Genomic DNA, 24,425 nt, shown 5'->3' with positions numbered 1-24,425 from the left:
TAGTTAGCAGTTAGGTAGTTTCTTCCAGTGGTATGCCCTTGTGACAGGTTTGGCCACAGAGACCCCCTGGGGACTGTCACCTCACGTGCTGGAATTACCTCTGAGCCCATTTTCCCTGCCAGCTTGGGACTCCAGAACCCTGCCTTGATGATCCAGACATGCTAGCCTGCTGCAACACAGACCCGGGTCTGGTCCACGCCCCCAGAGCTGCAGACTTTAACCAAAAACTGCTCAGCAGGTCACCTATCTCCAGCATCCAGACACCCAGTTCCCAATGGGTTCCAAACCCTAAATTACCCTGTATAAGCTTTATACAGAGTAAAACAGATTTAACTCATAAATTGTCTTCCCTCTATAACACGGATAGAGAGTTATGCACAGCTGTTTGCTCCCCCAGGTATTAATCACTTACTTTGGGTTTACTAATGAACAAAAGTGATTTTATTAAGTATAAAAAGTGGGATTTGAGTGGTTTCAAGTAATAACAGACAGAACAAAGTAAGTTACCAAGCAAAATAAAGCAAAAACATGCAAGTCTAATCCTAATACATTAAGAAACTGAATACAGGTAAATCTCACCCTCAGAGATGTTCCAATAAGCTTCTTTCACAAACTAGACTCCTTCCTAGTCTGGGCCCAATCTTTTCCCCTGGTACAATCCTTGTTAGTGCCAGCAGACATCTTAGGGCTTGTCTACACTACTGCATGGCATCGATCGAAGATACGCAACTTCAGCTACGTGAATAGCATAGCTGAAGTCGATGTACTTAGATCTACTTACCGCGGTGTCTTCACTGCTGACGCTCTCCCGTTGACTCCACTTGCGCTCCTCGTTTTGGTAGAGGAGTCAATGGGAGCGCACTCAGCAGTCGTGATTTAGCCGCGATAAATCAACCCCCACTGGATTGATCGCTGCCCACCGATTCGGTGGGTGGTATAGACAAGTCCTCCGGTGGAAAGCAGAGGTGTTCTCATGACTGCGGTCCCCTTTGTTCTGTTCAACCCCTTTCATACTTTTTGCACAAAGTGGGAATCTTTTGTCTCTCTGGGTCCCCACCCCTCCTTCTAAATGGAAAGGTACCAGTTTTAAGATGGGATTTCATTACCAGGTCACATGATTACATGTCCTGTGAGACCCCAAGTCTTCATTCTTCCCGGCCTGACTCACAAGTAAACAGAGCCATTTACAACCAATTGTCCTAGTCAATGGGAGCCATCAATATTCTAAACCACCATTAATGGCCCACACTTTGCATAATTACATAGGACCTCAGAGTAATACTTCATATACCTAGTTTCAGATACAAGAATGATACATTCATACAAATAGGATGAACACACTCAGTAGATTATAAACTTTGTAATACCTTACAAGAGACCTTTTGCATAAAGCATATTCCAGTTACATTATATTCACACTCATAAGCATACTTCCATAAAACATTATGGAGTGCAACGTCACAGCCCTCATCAGTTTCATTGCCCTTCTTCTAGGGCAGCTCTTCCCCATAATGATTCCCACACTATATGCTTACTGTGTCTCAGGGAAGGGTACATAAAAAAGGTGCTCTAGTTGTAAATCCTTTACAAAGAGGACACAGGTGGCTAGAGACTTAAGACTAAAGCAGCACCTTCTCGAGCAGGCAATGAGACCTGCCTCGGCACTGCAGACTGCTGTGGACTGTCAGGCCCCTCAAAGTGTGCCTGAGCCGGTACAGACAGGTACTTCTTGAATGAGCTCAGATTACTAGCCCAGAAGGAAGACAGACCGCTTCCCCTCGTCAGGTTCCCTGAGAAAAAGAACCTACAAAACAGACTGAAGCCATTCCAGAAGTCAGAGAGGTGCGTCTTCTCTAAGAGACATGCCGACTAGCACCAGCAGTCTCCTCATACATGGGACAGAATGGTGTCACAATAAAATGACCCCCCCCATGGGGTCCCCGGGTAAGCATCAGCATTGTATATTGCTAACGCCTTTATATGCACTGGAAAGTATCTTGGGAAGGGCTGATGGTGTGAGTGTGGAGTAAAAGATTCCTTTCTAGGCTACGAGAGGCCAAAGGAGGAGGAAGGAGGAAAGGAACGGGTTAACTCGATGACCAGCTTGGCCCGAAGATAAGGAACAAAACTGCAGCCCAAGGCCAGCGCACACAAACAAGTTCTCTGCTGCCAAACAGCCAGATACCTGTGTCTCAACCCCAGCCAGCCATGAGAAAGGAGACCTGAGCCAGACAGAACTGAAGGGGTTGCAAAACCAGTAAGATTGCGAAGGCCAGTGAGTTGAAAAACAATAGTCTCACGACCCTGAAACCGGTGTGCTTTGGGGAAACTAAGGGAGCCACAGAAGACCGGTTCAGACTGGTACCGAGAGCATGGGGGGGCAAAGGTCCCTGAACAAAAATGCCCCCAGAAGAACCCAGGGCTTAAAACCCTCCCGAGAGCTGAAGCAAGTCAGAAATTTACAGAGGACCCTAGACGACCTGTGCACAAGGCGGAACTCTCCTCTACCCTTCCCCCGCTCTTCTTCTTACATTACACCCAGGCTTGGTCAGCCTTGGGTTGTGCGTGTGTAAGTACAAGAGTGGGTTAGGGCTCGGGTACAACACTTTCTTCCTCTCTTTGAGTGACGTGGGGCGCGCTGAGCACTCACCACTGTTATTTGGTTAATAAAGCTTTAAACTTAGTCACTTAGTGTTCTCCTTCATCTCCTCCCCTAAAGATCCTGCGGCCTCAGCCTGATCACTTGAAGCCCCAGGCAGATTGGTAACATAAATCTGTCACAATGGGGCCATCAGCACGCTCTCTGGTACCGAGGCAGGATCAGGAGGAATCCGTACCATTGACTCCAGTACCTTTGACAGTGGCACTATCAGTTTCCATTCTGACTGCATATCAGGAAGCAGCAGATTTGCTATGCCTGCCTGTTCCTGACTCAGTGATTATTCTGGACCAACTGACTACAATGACACCATCCTCAGCAAACTCCAGACTTGTGGCACACTTGTCGTCATTGCCAATACTATGATCTGCACTGCAGTTTATCTACCGTGAAGGGTTGTTGTAGACTTATCGCTCAGCATCGAGGGCATCAACATGGATGGAATCTTAAGTACTGGTGCTGACTATGATAAAGTCTGTATCTGCTGGCCCATGAGCACCTTCATTTTTAGTAACGATGTCTCTTCTTTTGGGACCCAGTATGAGTTTGAGGCTGGTACCAGTATTCAAGGAACCATTGATTGTTCCTTAGCTACTGACTGCACCGTGGGGTTGGGCCATGGATGACACTGGATGCTTGATGGCCCCATTAGGAGTGGCCCCACTGCCACCATTAAGCTATTTGGAGAGATCCTCACAGTCAAGCTCAGAGGCATCTCCCTCCCCTTCCCCATCTCACAGATTATTGAGACAGAGCAGGAATCATAGTGGGTATTGGCATTGGTAACTTTCCAACAGTAGAGACAAGGGACCCTGGACTACTACTTACTGGCTGCCAATTCCTCATCCTTATCCATAATGGACTCAGTGGAATCCCTGGGAAGTCCCTCATTTGGCAAAGTCCCAGTTCTCTGCTCACTCTAGGACGAGATCACCTGTACCTCCAGTAGACTCCCTGCATGAACCACCAGTCCTGCAGCCACTAGCAGAGGGGGCTCCCTCTGTGTTAGAGTAGCTTGAACCTTTAGGGCAGTCAGATGTCATTCCTCAAGGGATTCCATCTGTCCCAACTGCATCTTCCTTCTCGTCACCGGATGACACAGCAGTACTTGAGTACTCATCTCCAGTACCAGAGGATTTCAGATTATATCAGGAGCTGCTCAGATGCATAGCATCAGTCTTAAGTATTCAGGCCAAGTTTGTGCAGGAAACATCCATAAATTGGTGGAGATCCTCCAACATTCTGTTCCTGGGAGAGTTGCTCTCACTATAAATGAAGCAATACTAGAGCATCTAAATCCCTAGGAAATAAACCTTCTTTAACACCCATTGTAAAACGCCCTGACAAAAGACACTATGTGCCACTGAAGGGCTTCAAATCTGTTTTCTGTTATTTAGCTCCAAATTTCCTTGTGACAGCAGCAAATGAGTGAGAGAGACAGAGAAGATATAAATCTATGCCTAAGGAAAGAGTCCAAAAGGCTAGATTTAATGGGGAGAAAGATCTACTTGACTTCCTCCTTACAATGTGTATTGCAAACTAGCAAGTTCTATAATCGAAATACGATTTTATAAACTGGGACGCTATGTTTATATCTGTGGAAAAGTTACCAGAATTCTTTGGGGAGGAATTCAAAGTCTTTGTTATGGAGAGCAGTTTAGTGTCCTTGCAGTCAGCCCTGGATATAGCAGATGCTTTGTCCAGACTCATGGGCTCGGTTGTAAGGATGAGAAGAATCTCATGGTTTTCTAACCATGCATACATAGCTCCTGAGATCCAACAAAGCACAGAGGACATGCTGTTTGATGGTCGTCTCCTATTCTCATGGACAACTGATGAGACATTACATTATTTCAAGAACTCCTGGGCTCCACTACACTCACTTAGGATTTAGACCCAGGCCACAAAGAGACACCATTTTGGGAATCAGCAGCAGCAGCAGTATTCTCATTGACATTCTGTCAGTCTTTCTACCTTGTGTGGCACAAGATTTCCCCAGAAAGAGGAACGAATCACAGAGGAAGAAACCTTTTAGGTCTAGTGTTAGTCAAATGGCTCTCCTCGTCCTTCTTTGGCTAGACAGTCTGCTTGACTGGTGTTTCAAGAGCAGCACCTCAATTGTCACGCTCATAGAATATCAGGGTTGGAAGGGACCTCAGGAGGTCATCTAGTCCAACCCCCTGCTCAAAGCAGGACCAATCCCTGATTTTTTTCACCAGATCCCTAAATGGCCCCCTCAAGGATGGAACTCAGAACCCTGGATTTAGCAGGCCAATGCTCAAACCACTGAGCTATCCCTCCCCCCTAATAGCTGTCCCAAATAGCTGAGCTATCTTTCTTCTACAGTGCTTGTGAGAGACTAACTACAGACAGCACTTTGGGACTGAGTTACACATGAAATTCCTATTCTTTCCCCACTCACATCCTGCTAACCCAGAACTCTGCAGGGACCCCTCTCACGAGCCACTGCTGTTACAGCAAGCACAAACCCTCTGTATTCTGGGGGCTACAGAGGAGGTTCCTCCACTTCTTTGCGGAAAGGAGTTTTACTCCCAGTACTTCCTGATCCACAAATACAAGAGGAATGAGACCTATCCTTGATCTCTGTGCTCAACAAACACATCAAGTACATAAGATACCACATGGTTACACTGGCTACTATACTTCCCGCTCTGCATCACGACTGGTTTGTTGCTCTCAATCTCTAAGATGCTTATTTTCATGTGGCAATCTTCCCAAGCCACAGAAAATTCCTTGTTGCTGGCCATTACTAACAGTACACAGTTCTTCCCTTTTAGCCTGTCATCAACTCCACACATCTTTACCAAATGCGTAACACTGGTGGCAGCCTCTCTCACAAGGAGGGTAGTTCATATCTTCCTATACCTGGATGATTGGCTACTGAGGGTATGTATACACTGCAATTTTATAGCCCCGCAGTCCTACCCCGCAAGCCCAAGTCAGATGATACGGAGCAGCCATGGTTGTTTTACTGAAGTGGAGACATACCCTGAGAGGCTCATCCAGGCAACAGGTTTTCAGTCATCTCAGGCTCACAATAAACCTTTTTGATGGACTGGGTCTGATCTTAAAAAGGGGCAAATCAACTTTGAAGTAAACTAAAAAAATCAAGTTCACTGGGACTCTGACAGACTACGAATTTGCGGGCCTCTCTCCCATCTACACAGTTCCAGACAATTCAGCAATTTTGTCAGGATCTCCATTTGCACTCTTCGACCATGATCCGGGCATGCCTGAAGTTAGTGGGCCATCTGGCTGCATGCATGTATATAGTGCAACGTGTGAGATTGTGCCTGCGTCCTCCTTCAATGGTGGCTGAAATTAGTCTATCACCCAATTTTCCAGCCGCTGGATACTCCTGTCTGGGTGCCCCTGGAGACACTGCACTCTTTACAGTGGTGGATAGAATACAATGTGTCAGAGTGTCCCCTCTGCCCGCCCTTCACCGACCAACACAGCAGTTACCAATGCCTATACAATAGATTGGGGAGCACATCTGGAAATGTTAAAAATTCAGGGTTTGTGGTCAGAAGAGGAAGCTTCCTGTCACATCAACCCGCTGGAACTTTTGAGCAAAACACAATGCCTTTCAGGATCACATCTGTGGGACAATGACTCATTTTCAAAGACAAAACCACTACAGTATATTGTATGAAACAGCAAGGGAGTGGCTGTTCCAATAAAGTTCTGGCACCCCTGCGTTGAGGAATATATTGTACAGTGGCTCACTTACCAGGCTCTCAGAACACCTAGCTGATCACTTCTACAGGTCTTTTTTGAACTACATTAACCCCATAAGTGCTCCCTAAAGAATGGTGTGCTGAAGTCCAGTTTCTGGCAGTGGGGCATCCATTCCATAGATTTGTTTGCAACAAAGGACAACAGATAATGTCATCAATTCTGTTCTGAAGCAGGACTCAGCCCAGGGTCTCTGTAAAAGGAACTTCTACATGAAGAAGCGCCTCCTCCTGGCCACTCTTGGAATTAGTCTTTCAACCTCTTCTCACGGTTCCTTGGTCTGTCCCGCTCTTTGGCCCCTCTCTTGCTCCTCAGGAGCTACCACGCCTTGCCTTAGTCCTCTGGCCAAGTCACAAGAATCCTCCCCTCCCGGGGTACTATCACAGTCTTCCACGCTGTCTCAGGCAGTCCTTAACTCTACTGTAGCTCAGTGGCTACAACAAATAGACCCGGACAGGCTTCAAGTTCACTACCCAGATAGTGCCACTCATTCAGTGGCTGGTAGGGGAAACCAGGCTCACGCTCTACTCTGGGTTCCAGTCCAGGGGCCCAATCTCCAGCAGCCAAGGTCTGTACTAGCTTAAACTTTCCTGCCACACCCTGGACTACTTCTTATCTTGCCTACCCCACGCTCTCATTATTCACCCTTCTAGCTAAATCCCTATCTCCCGGTTTTGCTAGACAAACCCTTCCTCTTGGGTCCAAACCCCTTTCTCTTCCTTGTCCCATGACGAGTGACTGCATGCCTCCTCCTCTCAGCCCCCTTTCTGCTACCAGCCCCCTGGTTTTATTGAAGCCCCTCCTGTTACTGCACAGGTGAGCTTTCCTTAATTAGGGCTCTCCTCTCACCTAAATATCCATCAGCTTGCAGCCTAGTAGGTTAATTGGCCCATCTGGCCTACATTAAGACTTTCAAGGCAAGCATGGGGAGAACATCCCATTACAGTCTTTTACCCACACCACCCATCTAAACTGGGAAGGTAACCGGACGTATACCTTCCCCCAATCCCTTTGATTCCTGAGGTTAGCCTTAAACTCAAACTGGATCACGACAAACTCATTCTGATTGCACCAGCATGGGTGAGGCAATGTTGGTTTTCTGACGACCTCTCTCTTTTGGCTTTACCTACTAAGCCTTACACTCTTTTCTTCCTAACCTACTCACTCAACATCAGCATACTCACTCAACCTTTAAAAAGTGGAAGGTAAATCCCAGTGAGGAAAATAGAAAGGAGCATAAACTCTGGCAAATGAAATGTAAAAATATAATTAGGAAGGCCAAAAAAGAATTTGAAGAACAGCTAGCCAAAGACAAAAAAATTGTTGCTATTACTTTTGAAAAGTACATCAGAAGCAGAAAGCCTACTAAACAACCAGTGGGGCCACTGGATGATCAAGATGCTAAAGAAGCAATCAAGGACGATAAGGCCATTACGGAGAAACTAAATTACTTCTTTGCATCAGTCTTCAAGGGAGATTCCCAAAATTGACCCATTCTTTTTAGGTGACAAATCTGAGGAACTGTCCCAGAGAAAGGTATCATTAGAGGAGGTTTTGGAACAAACTGATAAACTAACCAGTAATAAATCACCAGGACCAGATGTTATTCACCCAAGAGTTCTGCAGGAAATCATATGTGAAATTGCAGAACCACTAACTAGTTTGTAACCTATCATTTAAATCAGCTTCTGTACCAAATGACTGGAGGACAGCTAATGTGATGTCAATTTTTAAAAAGGGCTCCAGAGTGATCCTGGCAATTACAGGTCAGTAAGTCGGACTTCAGCACTGGGCAAACTGGTTGAAACTACAGTAAAAAAACAAAATTGTCAGACGCGTAATGCACATAATTTGTTGGGAAAGAGTCAACATAGTTTTTGTAAAGGGAAATCATGCCTCACCGATCTATTAGAATTCTTTGAGGGAGTCAACAAGCATGTGGACAAGGGGGATCCAGTTGCTATAGAGTACTTAGATTTTCAGAAAGCCTTTGACAAGGTCCCTTACCAAAGGCTCTTAAGCAAAGTAAGCAGTCATGGGATAAGAGGGAAGGTCCTCTCATGGATTGGTAACTGGTAAAAAGATAGGAAACAAAGGGTAGGAATAAATAGTCAGTTTTCAGAATGGAGAGAGGTAAATAGCGGTGTCCCAGAGGGGTCTGTACTGGGACCAGTCCTATTCAACATATTCATAAATGATCTGGAAAAAGGGGTAAACAGTGAGGTGGCAAAATTTGCAGATGATACAAAACTACTCAAGATAGTTAAGTTCCAAGCAGATTCCAAAGAGTTACAAAAGGATCTCACAAAACTGGGTGACTGGGCAACAAAATGGCAGATGAAATTCAATGTTGATAAATGCAAAGTAATGCACATTGGAAAGCACATATAAAATGATGGGGTCTAAATTAGCTGTTACCACTCAAGAAAGAGATCTTGGAGTCATTGTGGATAGTTCTCTGAAAACATCCACTCAATGTGCAGTGGCAGTCAAAAAAGCAAAAAGAATGTTGGGAATCATTAGAAAGGGATAGATAAGAAGACAGCAAATATCATATTGCCTCTATATAAATCCATGGTATGCCCACATCTTGAATACTGCTTTCAGATGTGGTCGTCCCATCTCAAAAAAGATGTACTGGAATTGGAAAAGGTTCAGAAAAGGGCAACAAAAATGATAAGGGGGTATGGAACGGCTGCCTTATGAGGAGAGATTAATAAGACTGGTACTTTTCATCTTAGAAAAGAGAAGACGAAGGGGGGATATGATAGAGGTCGATAAAATTTGACTGGGGTGGAGAAAGTAAATAAGGAAGTGTTATTTGATCCTTCTCATAACTAAGGGTATTTTTAGTAAAAGTCATGGACAGGTCACGGGGCAATAAACAAAAATTCATGGCCCAGTGACCTTGTCCATGACTTGTACTATATACACCTGACTAAATCTTGGGTGCTCTGGTGGGCTCTGGGGCACCCACTGATACTGGGGGAGGATCTCTAGGGCGCCCGCTAGTGCTGGGGGGGGGATCTCTGGGGCGCCCACTAGTGCTGGGGGGGGATCTCTGGGGTGCCCGCTGGTGTGCATGCTGGGGTGGGGGCCTCCAGGGCACCCACTGGTGCTTGGGGTGGAGGGGGAGCAGCCTGGGACCACTGCCACTGCTGCTGGCAGGCGGTGTCCCGGGACCTCTGCTGCTAGCAAGGGGCGACCCAGGACTGCCGCCACTACTGATGGCGGGGGCGGGAGGGGCAGCCCGGGATCACCACCACTGCTGTGAGGAGTGGGGGGTGGTGTAGCTGGCTGCTGCAGAAGTCATGGAGGTCCTGGAAAGTCACGGAATCTGCAACTTCCGTGACCTCGGTGACAGACTAGCAGTCTTACTCATAACACAGAAACTAGGGGTCACTGAATGAAATTAATAGGCAGCAGGTTTAAAACAAACATAAAGGAAGTACTGTTTCCACACAAAGCAGAGTCAACCTGTGGAACTCCTTACCAGAGGATGTTGTGAAGAGCAAGACTATAACAGGGTTCAAAAAAGTAGATAAATTCATGGAGGATATGTCCACCAGTGGCTATTAGCCAGGCTGGGCAGAGATTGTGTCCCTAGCTTCTGTTTGCCAGCAGCTGGGAACGGGCGACACTTGTTGATTATCTGTTCTGTTCATTCCCTCTGGGGCACCTGGCATAGGCCACTGTTGGACGACAGGATCCTGGGCTAGATGGACCTTTGGTCTGACCCAGTATGGCCATTCTTACGGCCAGGCTGTTCATCCAGCATTGGGCAGCCTGCACTTCACTGCATGGATGCTGCATGCCTAGATGAAGATAAGGGGCTATGCTCGGAAGCAGTTTGAGATATTCTGCTTAGTAGTAGAAAACTAGCCACAAGGTCCACCTATAACTTTAATGGAAATGGTTTTCAGTTTGGGCAATGTACAAGCAAATTCATCCCATGTTAGCACAGGTTCAAGATATTTTGGATTATCTGCTGCATTTGAAATCTTTAAGCCTCACTCTGAGCTCCCTTAATATTCCCTTGGTGGCGATCTCAGTTTTTCATCCTTCCATTCAAGGTAAGTCAGTACTGTCAAACCCTTTAATGGTGAGATTTTTTTTTTTAAGGGTATTATCCATCTTTTTCCATTCGTAAAGGAAGCAGTACCATTGTGGGACCTTAAGGAGCTGGAGGCACCATTCAAGCTGACAGCAACATGTTCATGGGCTCTCCTCTCAGTGAAGATAGCCTTCCTTGTGGCTATAACATCTGCAAGAAAAGTCAGCAAGTTGCAGGCCTTAATGGCAGGTCCTCCATACACTCAATTCTTCAAGGAAAAGGTGGCATTAAGGCCACACCCCAAATTTCTGTCCAAAGTGGAATCTCAGTTTCACCTTACTCAGGTTATTTACTTACCTATATTTTTTCCTAAACCATATTTAAGTGCATAGGAGCAGCATCTACATAGCTTAGACATCAGGTGGCTTTTAGCATTTTATTTAGGAAGGACTGAGCCAATTATAGTTTATCTCCTTGACTCTGTGTGTCCTATGCTGAGTGGATGAAGGGACAACCAGTCTCGACTGAAACTATTTCCAAATGGATATGGAGTGGTTCAGATGATGCTCAAGATAGTTAAGACCAAAGCAGACTGTGAAGAACTTCAAAAAGATCTCACAAAACTAAGTGATTGGGCAACAAAATTGCAAATGAAATGTAATGTGGATAAATGTAAAGTAATGCACATTGGAAAAAATAACCCCAACTATACATACAATATGATGGAGGCTAATTTAGCTACAACTGATCAGGAGAAAGATCTTGGAGTCATTGTGGATAGTTCTCTGAAGACGTCCACGCAGTGTGCAGCAGCAGTCAAAAAAGCAAATTGGATGTTAGGAATCATTAAAAAAGAGATAGAAAATAAGACAGAGAATATCTTATTGCCCTAATATAAATCCACGGTATACTACAGATGTGGTCCCCTCATCTCAAAGAAGACATACTGACATTAGAAAAGGTTCAGAAAAGGGCAACTAAAATGATTAGGGGTTTGGAACAGGTCCCATGAGAGGAGAGATTAAAGAGGCTAGGACTTTTCAGCTTGGAAAAGAGGAGACTAAGGGAGGATATGATAGAGGTATATAAAATCATGAGTGGTGTGGAGAAAGTGAATAAGGAAAACTTATTTACTTGCTCCAATATAAGAACTAGTGGCCACCAAATGAAATTAATGGGTAGCAAGTTTAAAATAAATAAAAGAAGTTCTTCACTCAGCGCACAGTCAACCTGTGGAACTCCTTGCCTGAGGAGGTTGTGAAGGCTAGGACTACAACAGGGTTTAAAAGAGAACTGGATAAATTCATGGAGGTTAAGTCCATTAATGGCTATTAGCCAGGGTGGGCAAAGAATGGTGTCCCTAGCCTCTGTTTGTCAGAGGGTGGAGACGGATGGCAGGAGAGAGATCCCTTGATCATTACCTGTTAGGTTCACTCCCTCTGGGGCACCTGGCATTGGTCATGGTCGGTAGACAGGATACTGGGTTGGATGGACCTTTGGTCTGACCCAGTATGGCCATTCTTATGCCTCCACAATCATTATGGGCTCATTCAACTAGAGCTCATGCAACATTGGCTGTCTCTCTTAGCAATGTCCCAGTAGTGGATATCTGTTGGGCTGTGACATGGTCTTCTGTCAGACTTTTGCTAGAGACAAGGTGGGTGAGGTGATATCTTCTATTGGATCAACTTCTGTTGGTGAGAGAGATGACAACAACAACACTGCATACATACTTTAGCTAGACATTATGCTATCACCATGGCATGGATATCATATACAAACTTTGGGAAGACAGTTGTGCACTCACGATTTATATAGACTCTGAGCCCATCTCCTGCTGGAACTCTTGTAAGTTACCTGAGTGGAACATCTGTCTGCAGCCACTTGAAGTAGAAAAGATTGTTACTTACCTGTACTGTAACTGTTGTTCTTCGAGATGTGGGTGCAGATGTACTCCATGATCCATCCCCTGCCCCTCTGAATCGGAGTTTCCAGCTGGGGATTTCATTGCAAAGAAACTGATGGGGGTTGGGGCGGGCCATCCATACATAGCAATAGGAGGGTCTATGAGACGAGGGGCATGAGAGCAGCCCCTACAGGTACTACTAGGCAAAATTCTGACTTTGATGCATTGGGCACGTGCAGACCTGAGTGGAATACCTCTGCACCCACATTTCAAACAAAAACAGTTACAATACTGGTAAGTAACTGTCTTTTCAGACACTCATCAGATTCGGTCTTGCTGCCATAGGAGGTAGGGAGGAACTGAGGGTGGTCATAGCTGACCCAGCCTTTATGCTTTTGTAGGAGAGCCCAAGGAGGCACAAAGTTCACAAGCAGCCTTGGACATCACTATTTAAAAAAACCTCCAGTCTTACACACAAGGCAGATGAGCACCTACAATGGGATCCACACTGACGTATATTCAAAGAAGAATGACCTTTTAGATACCATTTTCCACCTTATTTGTGCTGTATAAACTACTAATTAAACATGACACCACAATGAAGTTAGATGGTAAGCACATCAGGACAGGGACCTTATCTTCTATATGCTCTATAAAACCTGTAGTACATTTCTGACTGCTATCAAAGTATTACTGCTCCCATGCTAAATACGGAGTCAGAGGTTAAGTGAGACTTATCTAAGGTCGCACACGGAATGTCAGTGCCAGGATCAAAATACGTGACCTTATTTGCCTCTCCAACTAACTCCATTTTCCTTCCCCCTTTCACCTCAAAGCTCATTGAATACACTACCTGCAGTAGATGTCTGAAGTTCTTCTGCTCCAATTCTATCCTAGGCCCTCTACAGTATGGCTTCCGCACTGCCTCACACTCCACTGAAAATGCTCTTTCCAAAGTCTCTAATGATCTCTTCCGAGCTAAAACTCAGTTTCCAATTAATACCAGGTTCTCAGTGTGGAAACTGTGGAAAATGCACTCAAGATACAGCTTGTCCAAGGCAATGAAGAAATATATGAGACACACCTCTGGATGGCTTCTTGACCCAACCTTCCCCAAAAAGAGTTCTTGAATGAAAACAGACTGTCCTTGCTAGGGATTCAATACTTAGAAGAATAAAAAGAATATTCTGCAAGAAATGTGCTGCTTTCCCGGAGCCAAGACACAAGACTACTGTTCCCTCTCAGCTGTGTGTGTATGCGCACGCGCACACAGATTCTAAACCCCGCACACACGGGGAAACACCGTGCACATATTTGTCTCATGTCCTGATTGCACATCGGTCGGGACGCCCGCTCACCATCACCGCCAAAGTCCTGGGGCTGACATGGCGGCACTTCCTGGGGCAGCTCCCAGTGGCGCGCTCGCCCACCGGCAGGAGCCTGCAGTGCAGGCGGCTCCCTCCTGCTCAATCAGAGGTGACGGGGCAGGGCTTGCAGGTGCCCCCCGCCCCGACCAGATCTAATCCTAAGAGGCAAAGGGACCTGCTGGCTCTTAGGGTTTCTGCATGCTGCTGGGGCCTGCAAGCTCCGCTCCGCGGCTTCCACTGGCGCTTTTCCCGGCCACTGGGAGCCACAGAGCTCACGCTTGTGGCGGGCACAGCACATGGTGAGTGGAGAGCCCCCTGCTCTGACCCTAGGAGCCAGAGACCTCCCAACAGGGCTGGTGAGTGCAGCCTGGGAAGGGGGCAGGGTGTGGTGGAGTGAGTGACCGGGAGGTGTGTGGGGGGTGCTGGGCTGTAAGGGTGTGGAGGGCACCGGGTAGTGGGGGAGGTTTGTGTGTTTTGGGGTGCTAGGCAGTGGGGGCCTGTTGGGGGGGTTCTGGGCAGTGCGGAAGATCTGTGTGTGTTAGGGCAATGGGGGTCTGGGTGGGGCATTGTTTAGTTGTGGTGGTGGGACTGTGGGGAAGGGCACTGGGAGGGAGGGAGGGATGGAGTAGATGTCTCCAGTACAGACAGACATGGGGTTCTCGGGCCCTTGACCAATGCTTCAAATTTGTTGCCTAGATGTTGATGGCTGTGAAGCAGCTATAGCAGGAGTAGGTTGTTGTCTCCTCAATGGCCTCTGTTTGCAACACTGTGACTCATACTGCCAATGTTGTGAATACGGAATATGGTGGTAACACTGAGAAGCATAATAACTCCTGTCTTTTCTTGGGTCTAGGTGTATAGATCCCCAGAGATCGCAGTGTCGCTCGTGAATCTTTGTGTGTGTGAAGAGTTGTCGGTCTTTTCTGTGAAGAGTTTGGGCCCTTCAAATGGTAAGTCTTCGACTGTCGATTGTACTTCCCTAGGAAACCCAGGGAGATGGAGCCATGAAGTCCTTCACATCACCACTGCAGTCGTCACTGACCTTGCAGCTGTGTCTGCAGAGTCCAGTGCAGCTTGGAGGGCTGTTCTGGAGATGAGTTGTCCCTCCGATACAAGTGCAGTGAATTGTTTTTTTTTGTCTTCAGAAATATAATCAATAAATTCAGAAAACTTTGTGTAGTTGTTGTAATCATATTTTGCCAGCAAGGCCTTGTAATTGGCTATGCAAAAGGTGTAGTGTAGCCGAAGAGTAAGCCTTGCAGCTGAAAAGGTCAAGCCTTTTCCAGTCCTTATCATAAGGTATGGTCTTAGGCTGCTGTCGTCTCCCACATTCATGGACTACGTCAACCACCAGTGAATTGGGTATCGGATGGGAGAAGTGGACCTCTGTGCCCTTCGCAGGCACAGAATATTTTTTGTCCTCTTGCAGGTTGGAGGAGCAGTTGCAGGGGTCTGCCAAATGGTCTTGACAGGTTCCATTATCGTGTCATTCATAGGCAAAGTGATTTTGGACGAAGAGGTGGTGTTCAAGATGTCCACCAGTTTGTGTTGTGCGACTTGGACCTCTTCCAGAGAGATGTCCAAAGAGCTAGCCACTCTTTTAAATAGGTCCTGGAATTGTTAGAAATAATCTCCCATATTTGGGGAAGGAAGCATGATCGTGTCATGTGGGGAGGATGATGACAGGTAGGTAGGTGGTGCCCCACCCTGGTATGGAGTTTCTTCCTCCTCTTCTTCTCCAGCTGGTTCTGAAGGTCCGATACCGAAGGTGCAGTAGATTGCTGCATGCTGAATCTAGATGTGGTGGGCAGTCCCTGTTGTGCGGGATACATTGCCCACGGGTTTCAGTATGCCCACTGGAGTTGGAGAGGCATAGGTGAACCCTAGGGTTGGGCTGCACCACTATAGATGTTTTGGACCAGCGTGATATGCCCCCTGAAAGGGTCCTGATTTGCGCGGCTCATGGTGGCCAGGAGATTGCGGAGGAGAATCTATTTGTCCCTCCTCATTGTCCTCATCCTTGCTTGAAAAAGGTGGAGCAGAGCGTGGTGGAGTAGCAACAAGACTCGGTGCCGAACACACCAGGGTCATGTTGGTGCTGAGGATGGGAGAGTCAGGCGTAGATCTGATTAAGAGATCTTTGTGCCATAGGAACTTCTGTGGTGTCTGCATGATCTACACTAGGGGCTGTGTGAGTGGTGGTGCCGGGAGCCGTGGCACATATGTCAGCACCGTAGGCTGTGCTGGTGTGTGCACCGAGTGCGCATTGGTGTTCTAGGATTGAGCCATGGTCTGCACCGGTGCTGCGCCGCTGTGTGTTGATCGCGGCTTTGGCTGAGTCAGTGCCGAGGCATAGGGTTTTGATTTCCACTTAGCGCCTGTGTCCAAGCTAGCTCTTTTAGAGTCCTTAGCTCTCACATTACCAGCAATGCTGGATGGTCCCACCCTCTCGGCTCCAGGCACTGAACGTGCAGGCGGTGCCAGTGCAGTTTGCCTGATTGCGGAACAGTACTTCTTGGCCAATTCCTGCGTTTGGGATGTAGTTGGGGGCGTAGTTACTCACTTTTTAGACACATTTTTAGCAGGCAGATCAGAAGTCTGAGCGGAGGAGAGACCTTGGTCAGAAACATGGTTGGTGAGGCTTGTCCGGGGGGTGGTCTGGGCTTCAGGCTCAGACACTGGTCTGAGAGACTTCTCCATGAGAAGGAGTTTGAGTTTCAAGTCTCTAACCTTTCTTGTTCAGGTAGTTAATTTGAGGAAATGAGGACACCTCCTGTACTGAGCATGTCCATCCAAAACGGGTATTGAGAGTCTGCAAGTGAGGCAACATTTAAAGCCCAGGGAACCGGGGATAGCTCAGTGGTTTGAGCATTGGCCTGCTAAACCCAGGGTTGTGAGTTCAATCCTTGAGGGGGCCGTTTAGGGATCAGGGGATTGGTCCTGCTTTGAGCAGGGGGTTGGACTAGATGACCTCCTGAGGTCCCTTCCAACCCTGAGATTCTGTGATTCCTGTCAGGGAAGGCATTGTCCTCAGGAAGGCTGACTATCTTAAAGGGCTAACTGAAAACTAACTTGACTGGTAAGAAAAATATATTTTGTTTTTAAAAGGAGGCGATGGAGTAGAATCAATAACTAATAAACTAATAACAGTAGTAAATGGGCTAAAGAACTAAGTAGCGAGGCACTTCTAAGTGCTCCGACTCATAGCAAGGGTGGGAGAGAAGGAACTGGGAGGGGGTTGGTCACACAGTGCCAGTTAACCGCCTGAGGCGGCGTGAGACGGGGACTGCACTTGTATCACATAATTGGGCACTGCTACCAAAACTCTCGAATTATGAGCACAGGGGCACACCTAATGTGGAGCACCCACGGGGACAGCACTCGAAGAACAACATAAAAATATAAACACTTAGGTGGATCAATTTCAGAAACAAGCCTGTATGTTAAAAGGTAATTTTTCACCATTTCTTAGGAATGAAACATTTTCTTGCCAACATTATAACAAGTAACAAAGTAGATGCAAGTCTGACAGATACACAACTGAAACAGTTATACTCAGAGCTCGAGTGGACTAGCAACTAAGCTATTTTCAATTGCAAGTTCAAAATGACCCAATGCTAACAGTAGTTACCAGTAATTTATCAGTTATCTAGTGCAGGGGTTCTCAACCTTTTTCTCTCTGAGGCCCGCCTCGACATGCTATAAAAAAACCAGGGCCCAGCAGGGGCAGGGCTGTGGGTATAGGCGTAGTTTGACTTCTATTGTGGGGGGCCAGTGGGGCTCAATCCACCTCCGCATGGCACTCCCTCCCTGGACCCCACCACCTCCACCCCCTGACTCACTTCAGCAGGCCACCAAGCCTATCTGGGTTGGGGAGGGGCATGCAATCAAAAATTTTAACTCAAAGGTGGGGGGCTTTGCTCAAAAAGTTTGAAAACAGCTTAGGGTTCAGGGAGGAGGTTGCTAGGGGCTGTGTGAGGACAGGAGGTAGCTCAGGGTGGAGGCAGGGAGTCGCTAGGGGCTGTGTACAGACAGGGGTAGCTGAACTTGCAGGGAGGGGTAGCTGGGGCTGTGTGCGGACAGAGGGGTAACTCAGGATGCAGGGAGAGGATACTAGGGGCTGTGTGTGGGTGAGAGTAGCTCAGGGTGCAGGGAGGAAGTAGCTCAGGGTGTAGGGAGAGTGGTGTTAGGGGGCTGTGTGCTGGGAGGACTCCCCTGTGGTCCCTGTTCCCGAAGGGGTCTGCCAGCCTCAGAGCCAGGTCTCCCCACCTGGGGGGCTATTATCGGCTGCCTCTGCAGGAGCAAAGGGGGCTGGGAGCTGAGGAACAGCTTCAACCTGGGGCACCAGCAGAAGAGAAGGAATGCTGCTGCTGCCTGCTCCATGGCAACAGCCAGAGCAGCAGCTGCCCCGCACTGCCTGGCTCCGGCTTCCCCCCCTCTGACCTGGCCAGAGGGCAGGTGTGGGGAGGAGAGGAAGGTATGGAGCTGCCCCTGGGACTGCCGTGTTCTTACGCTACAGCTGGGGGGAGGGCAATACCCTCCATGTCCCCAACTCTACCCATTCGCTCAGGGCTTCTGCCCCACAGGGAGCACCAGGGCTTGGGGCTCTGGGCTTCAGCCGCGGCCCCCTTGAAAGGGCTTGCGGACCCTCTGGGGGCTGCGGACTCTTGGTAGAGAACCACTGATCTAGTGTAGATAGGACATCAGGATATACACTTGCCAGGGTACTGAAGAGCAGTTCTGTCAGCTTTCAGAGGGACCAGGCCAATGATTTTGAAGATGTGACAGAAGATATTCTGAGAACATCTCAACAGATAAGAGTTTTCCCTTTTTGTATCCAATAAAGATGTACAGCTTGCAATGTTCAATCTAATTTAAATGTCAGTCTCATCCTAGTTGTTGATATTGCAATTATAAAATTTCCAAAACATTCTCAATAAATAGCTAAGAAAAATAACCACAGATGAAGAGAATATCAATTTAATGTCACTGCCACAAAAACTTACATTATCTAATAAGCAATGTCAATTGTTCATAAGTTATCTTCTAGGATGCTAGAATATGATATATAACAGCATCCAAGCTCAATAATCATCACTATTTCCCATTTTCATTTCCTTTTGATGGTGAAAATACTAAATATAGATGTAATCTAAAAAGTCTCAAACTATCTACCAGAACTATGCATATGTGCAAAGTGAATCTGAGAAAAATATCAATTGTGGGTGCCAAAAGTTACTTCAATTATGACAAATTTAATAGCGCCTACCAATAATAGCCTATTTTTATTAATTGTGTTGTATTCCCTCCCTCTCCTGCCATCTCCTCCTATATAGGATCACAGAATCATAGAACTGGAAGGACCTTGAGAGGTCATCTCATCCAGTCCCCTGCACTCATGGCAGGACTAAGTATTATCTAGACCATTCCTGATAGGTGTTTGTCTAACCTGCTCTTAAAAGTCTCCAGTTATGGGAATTCCACAACCTCCTTAGGCAATTTATTCCAGTGCTTAACCACCCTGACAGTTAGGAAGTTTTTCCTAATGTCCAACCTAAACCACCCCTGTTGCAGTTTAAGTCCATTGCTTCTTGTCCTATCCTCAGAAGCAAATGTGAAATGTTTTTCTCCCTACTCCTTGTAACAACCTTTTATGTACTTGAAAACTGTTATGTCCCCTCTCAGTCTTCTCTTCTCCAGACTAAATGAACCCAATTTTTTCAATCTTCCCTCACAGATCATGTTTTCTAGACCTTTCATTATTTTTGTTGCTCTTCTCTGGACCTTCTCCAATTTGTCCGTATCTTTCCTGAAATGTGGTGCTCAGAACTGGACACAATACTCCAGCTGAGGTCTAATCAGCACGGAGTAGAGTGGAAGAATAACTTATCGTGTCTTATTACAAAATTCCTGCTTATACATCCCAGAATTTTTTTTTTTTTGCAACAGTGTTACACTGTTCACTCGTACTTAGCTTGTAATCCACTCTGATCCCTAGATCCCTTTCTGAAATACTCCCTCCCAGGCAGTCATTTCCCATTTTGTATGTATGCAACTGACTTTGCATTTGTCCTTATTTAATTTCATCCTATTTACTTCAGATCATTTCTCTAGTTTGTCCAGATCATTTTGAATTTTAATGCTATCCTCCAAAGCACTTGCAACCCTTCCCATCTTGGTATCATCTGCAAACTTTATAAGTGTACTCTCTATGCCATTATTTAAATCACTGAAGATATTGAACAGACCCAGACCCAGAACTGATCCCTGTGGGACTCCACTTGACATGCCCTTCCTGCTTGACTGTGAACCATTGATAATTACTCTCTGGGAATGGTTTTCTAACCAGGTATGCACCCACCTTATAGTAGCTCCATCTAGGTTGTATTTTCCTAGTTTGTTTATGAGAAGGTCATGCCTTCATGAAGTATCAAAGCCTTACTAAAGTCACGGTATACCACATCTACCACTTCCCCACTATTCACAAGGCTTGTTTCCCTGTCAAAGAAAGCTGTTAGGTTGGTTTGACAGAATTTGTTCTTGACAAATCCATGCTGACCGTTAATTATCACCTTATTATCTTCTAGGTGTTTGAAACTGATTGTTTAATTACTTGCTCCATTATCTTTCCAGGTATTGAAGTTAAGCTGACTCATCTAATTCCCCAGATTCTCCTTATTTCCTTTTTTTATAGCTGGGCATTATATTTGCCCTTTTCCAGTTCTCAGGAATCTCTCCAGTCTTTCATTACTTTTCAAAGATGATTGCTAATGGCGCAGATATTTCTTCTGTCAGCTTCTTGAGTATTCTAGGATTATTCATCAAGCCCTGGTGACTTGAAGACATCTAACTTATCTAAGTAATTTTAAACTTGTTCTTTCCCTGTTTTAGCCTGTGATCCTACCTTATTTTCACTGGCATTCACTATGGTTGACACTGAATCGCTACTAACCTTTTTGATGAAAACTGAAACAAAAAAGTCATTAAACACTTCTGTCATTTCCACATTTTCAGTTATTGTTTTACCCCCTCATTGAGTAACAGGCCTAGCCAGAAATGTAGAAATGAGGGCTCAAAGGGACCTTGAGAAATCACCCAGTTCAGCCCCTGTGCTGTGGCACAACCAAGTAAACCTACATCATCCCTGACAGGTGTTTGTCTAACCTGTTTTTAAAAACTTCCAATGATGGGATTCCATAACCTCCTTTGGAAACCTACTCCAAAGCTTAACTACCCTTATAATTAGAAAGTTTTTCCTAATATGTAACGTAAATCTCCCTTTCTGCAGATAAAGCCCATTACTTCTCGTCCTAACTTCACACCCCAGAATGATATCACCCTTTATTGCAGCCAACAATTACTTACCAGTACCGGAACTTTGAACCCAAAGTAAAATAATGTGCAAAAAAGTTCTTCTGAGGCGGCAGTGGTCTGTCCAATCGGAAGAATGTATGATGCTCAACACAAGCTTTCCACAAATTCTTACATGCTCGGTAATTCACCATATTGAATCCCAGTAACATTTCTCTAGATTCATGCTAAAAAAGAAAAGTATAATTTGATTTTAGAAAAATTATGCTGCTTCCTTACCATGTTTAGGAAATGTATTTAAGATTATTATTGTTCATTGATACCACTTATATTTTCCAAACCAGTACAACGCATTCTATTTCAGAGTATGTTTGAAGTGCCACTCTAACCACCCCAAGTTTACACATTTTAAAGCCTTCTATGAATAAGTCCAACAGTGTGTGTTTTAAGTTTTTTTCTCTTTAATGATCCTGCTCTCAGTTCAGCAACAGGGTCTCCCCAGGTGTCCAGTGAGCCTGAAGGAATTCTCAGCTGGGGAGAAGATGTTGCTACCGATAGACCAAGTCCCAGCTATTATGCTCGGGTGCTGTCACAGAGGAAAGAAATCCCAAAAACCTTGCCTCCCTGTTCCAAGACTCCAACAAGAGTGAGGAAGAGAAAATAGTCTGCAGAAGAGAAAAATGAGGGGGGATTTGATAGCAGCCTTCAACTACCTGAAGGGGGGTTCCAAAGAGGATGGAGCTAGGCTGTTGTCAGTGGTGGCAGATGACAGAACAAGGAGCAAAGGTCTCAAGTTGCAGTGGGGGAAGTCTAGGTTGGATATTAGGAAACACTATTTCACTAGGAGGGTGGTGAAGCACTGGAATGGATTACTTAGGGAGGTGGGGGAATCTCCATCCTTAGAGGCTTTTAAGGTCAGGCTTGACAAAGCCTTGGCTGGGATGATTTAGTTGGTTTTGGTCCTGCTTTGAGCAGGGGATTGGAATAGATGACCTCCTGGGTCTCTTCCAACCCTAATCTTCTATGAGTCTATGATAAGAGAGTAAGCCTTAGCCCTAATGGTTTAGAGGAGGAGAGGAAGCAAGCTGGCAAGCATGCACACATGAGAGTTAAATGATGGGAAGACGGTACAGCCATTGTTGATAAACTCAAGGACAGCTGAGATATTGTTGCATCAACCAGGCAAGGTACTAACAAGCTTCAACAGGACTTTATTTTCAAACATCTAAACACCACAGATATTCAACTCTGTGTAATAAATACCTTTATCGTGCTTACTAGTAGGAAGAGCAGAGCAAGGGTAGCAGATGCTGGAAAAGCTGGCAATTGAGGGCGTTTGTTATTAGCCATGGTAGTTAACAAGATACAACCAATGTTAACTTGGCGCTCTCTCAAGCAGAAGGTTGCATTTAGTACATTTCACCTGCTTTTGTTTACTAGTTGCAGCATCCTCCTTCGAAGACACTTGCTTGCTGGCTAGTTCCCCCACCAAGCAACTGAGACTCATCCCTCCTTTACCCTTCTTGGAATACTGGAACAGTTTCATCATGCAGAGGGAAATTAGTGTATGGGACAGAACAAGCAAGGGGCCCAACAGTATGTAGTACTCACTGAAGTCCCACATGTGGAGAGCTTACACAATTGGGCCGAAGAGCTGCAAGTGTAAACATTTTCAAAAGAAGCTAGAGGAAAGAAACCATTCCATAGTATGAACTAACTGCATAAGTGGACAGACTTTGTAGCGTTCATGACAACCAATTTCATCCATGAACATGCTATGCACAAGTCAAAGTATACTTTGACACGATCTTGAAAAATCTGAAGTCGAATTTGTAACAATTGGAGTTTTAACAGAGAAAATGCATTCCCTGCTCAGTCATCACAACTTTGTTTCAATTAATTATTTAAACACAGATAAAGGGCTTGTCTACACAGCATGGCAAAACGCTTCAGAGGGGAGTGATTTATACAGCACACTAACATGCTGTGCTCTAACTGCCCTGTGTAAATCCTGCTGGGGCATTCTAAAAGGTACCATAGGATTATAGTCAGGTCTACACTACTGCTTTCAGAGTAACAGCTGTGTTAGTCTGTATTCGCAAAAAGAAAATGAGGACTTGTGGCATCTCAGAGACTAACCAATTTATGTGAGCATAAGCTTTCTTGAGCTACAGCTCACTTCATTGGATGCATACTGTGGAAAATACAGAAGATGTTTGTTTTTATACACACAAATCATGAAAAAATGGGTGTTTATCACTACAAAAGGTTTTTTCTCCCCCCACTCCACTCTCCTGCTGGTAATAGCTTATGTAAAGTGATCATTCTCCTTACAATGTGTATGATAATCAAGGTGGGCAATTTCCAGCACAAATCCAGGTTTTCTCCCCCCCCAAACAAACCCACTCTCCTGTTGGTAACAGCTTATCTAAAGTGATCACTCTCCTTACAATGTGTATGATAATCAAGGTGGGCCATTTCCAGCACAAATCCAGGTTTTCTTAAGTTGATCTAATTTGCATTGCTCACTGGTGTGAAAAAGACACTCCCTGAGCGACACAAGTTATAGCGACTTAAGCGCTATGTCGGCAGGAGACACTCTGCCAACAACATAGCTTCCACCTCTCTCAAAGGTGCAGTAATTATACCGATGGGAGACCGCTCTCCTGATGTCACAGAGTGACTTCACCAGATACGCTACAGCAGCGCAGCTGCATTGTTGCAGCTGTGCCCATGTAGCACTTCTAGTGTAGACTGGCGCCGTGTAAAAGAGAACTAGATAACTTTTAGAGTGCATCAGCAGGATCTACATGGGGCAGTTAGAGCACGGCAAATTAGAACATTTTACGAACACTCCTTTAGTGGGCTTTGCCAGCACCATGTAGACTTAAAACCCATAATCTTTTAAAAGCAGGTGAACTATTCTTTACTTCTGCTGACACCTCACGACACTGCCAAATTAGAGAATAAATCTCTCTCTTAAATAATTAACGGATGATGTACTTGCCTTTTTGAGGACTGTTGTCATTAAAACCTTTAATATTTATAAGTATTTTTAAAATATGTATATAACTTTTTTTTCACTTTTACGACTAATTTACTATCATACAGCACCACATATTTAGCCTCAATTACAGCTACTCAACTCCTGTGTTATTTGTACATTTAAACATAACTGAGAAATATGCCAAACACAGTATTATTTGCATTTTTGTTGTTTTTTCAGGCACCCAGAGTACGGGTTGACAAATTTTTATAAATCCAAATAAATAAGTGTCCACTCAGAGACTAAGTCCTGATTTATTGTAGGAATAATAGTTTGAATAAGATTTTTGGTAGTTTGGGTAGTCAACGCCATTTCTAGGTTTG

At 45.5% G+C, this 24,425-nt stretch overlaps 1 protein-coding gene across 1 annotated transcript in view; it reads right to left on the bottom strand.

Annotated features, from left to right (window-relative positions):
- Window positions 1-24,425, bottom strand: part of PTPN4 (protein tyrosine phosphatase non-receptor type 4) — a 226,146-nt gene that overhangs the window by 75,262 nt on the left and 126,459 nt on the right. The window contains exon 12 of the mRNA XM_084643654.1: window positions 21,111-21,283. Coding sequence (XP_084499780.1) covers window positions 21,111-21,283 — 173 coding nt within the window. The remainder of the gene's footprint in view (window positions 1-21,110; window positions 21,284-24,425) is intronic.

The sequence above is a fragment of the Lepidochelys olivacea genome, assembly GCF_965140295.1.
Source record: "Lepidochelys olivacea isolate rLepOli2 genome assembly, chromosome: 11".
In the NCBI taxonomy this organism is placed as follows: domain Eukaryota; kingdom Metazoa; phylum Chordata; order Testudines; family Cheloniidae; genus Lepidochelys; species Lepidochelys olivacea.
This window is presented reverse-complemented; position numbering and strand designations above follow the sequence as displayed.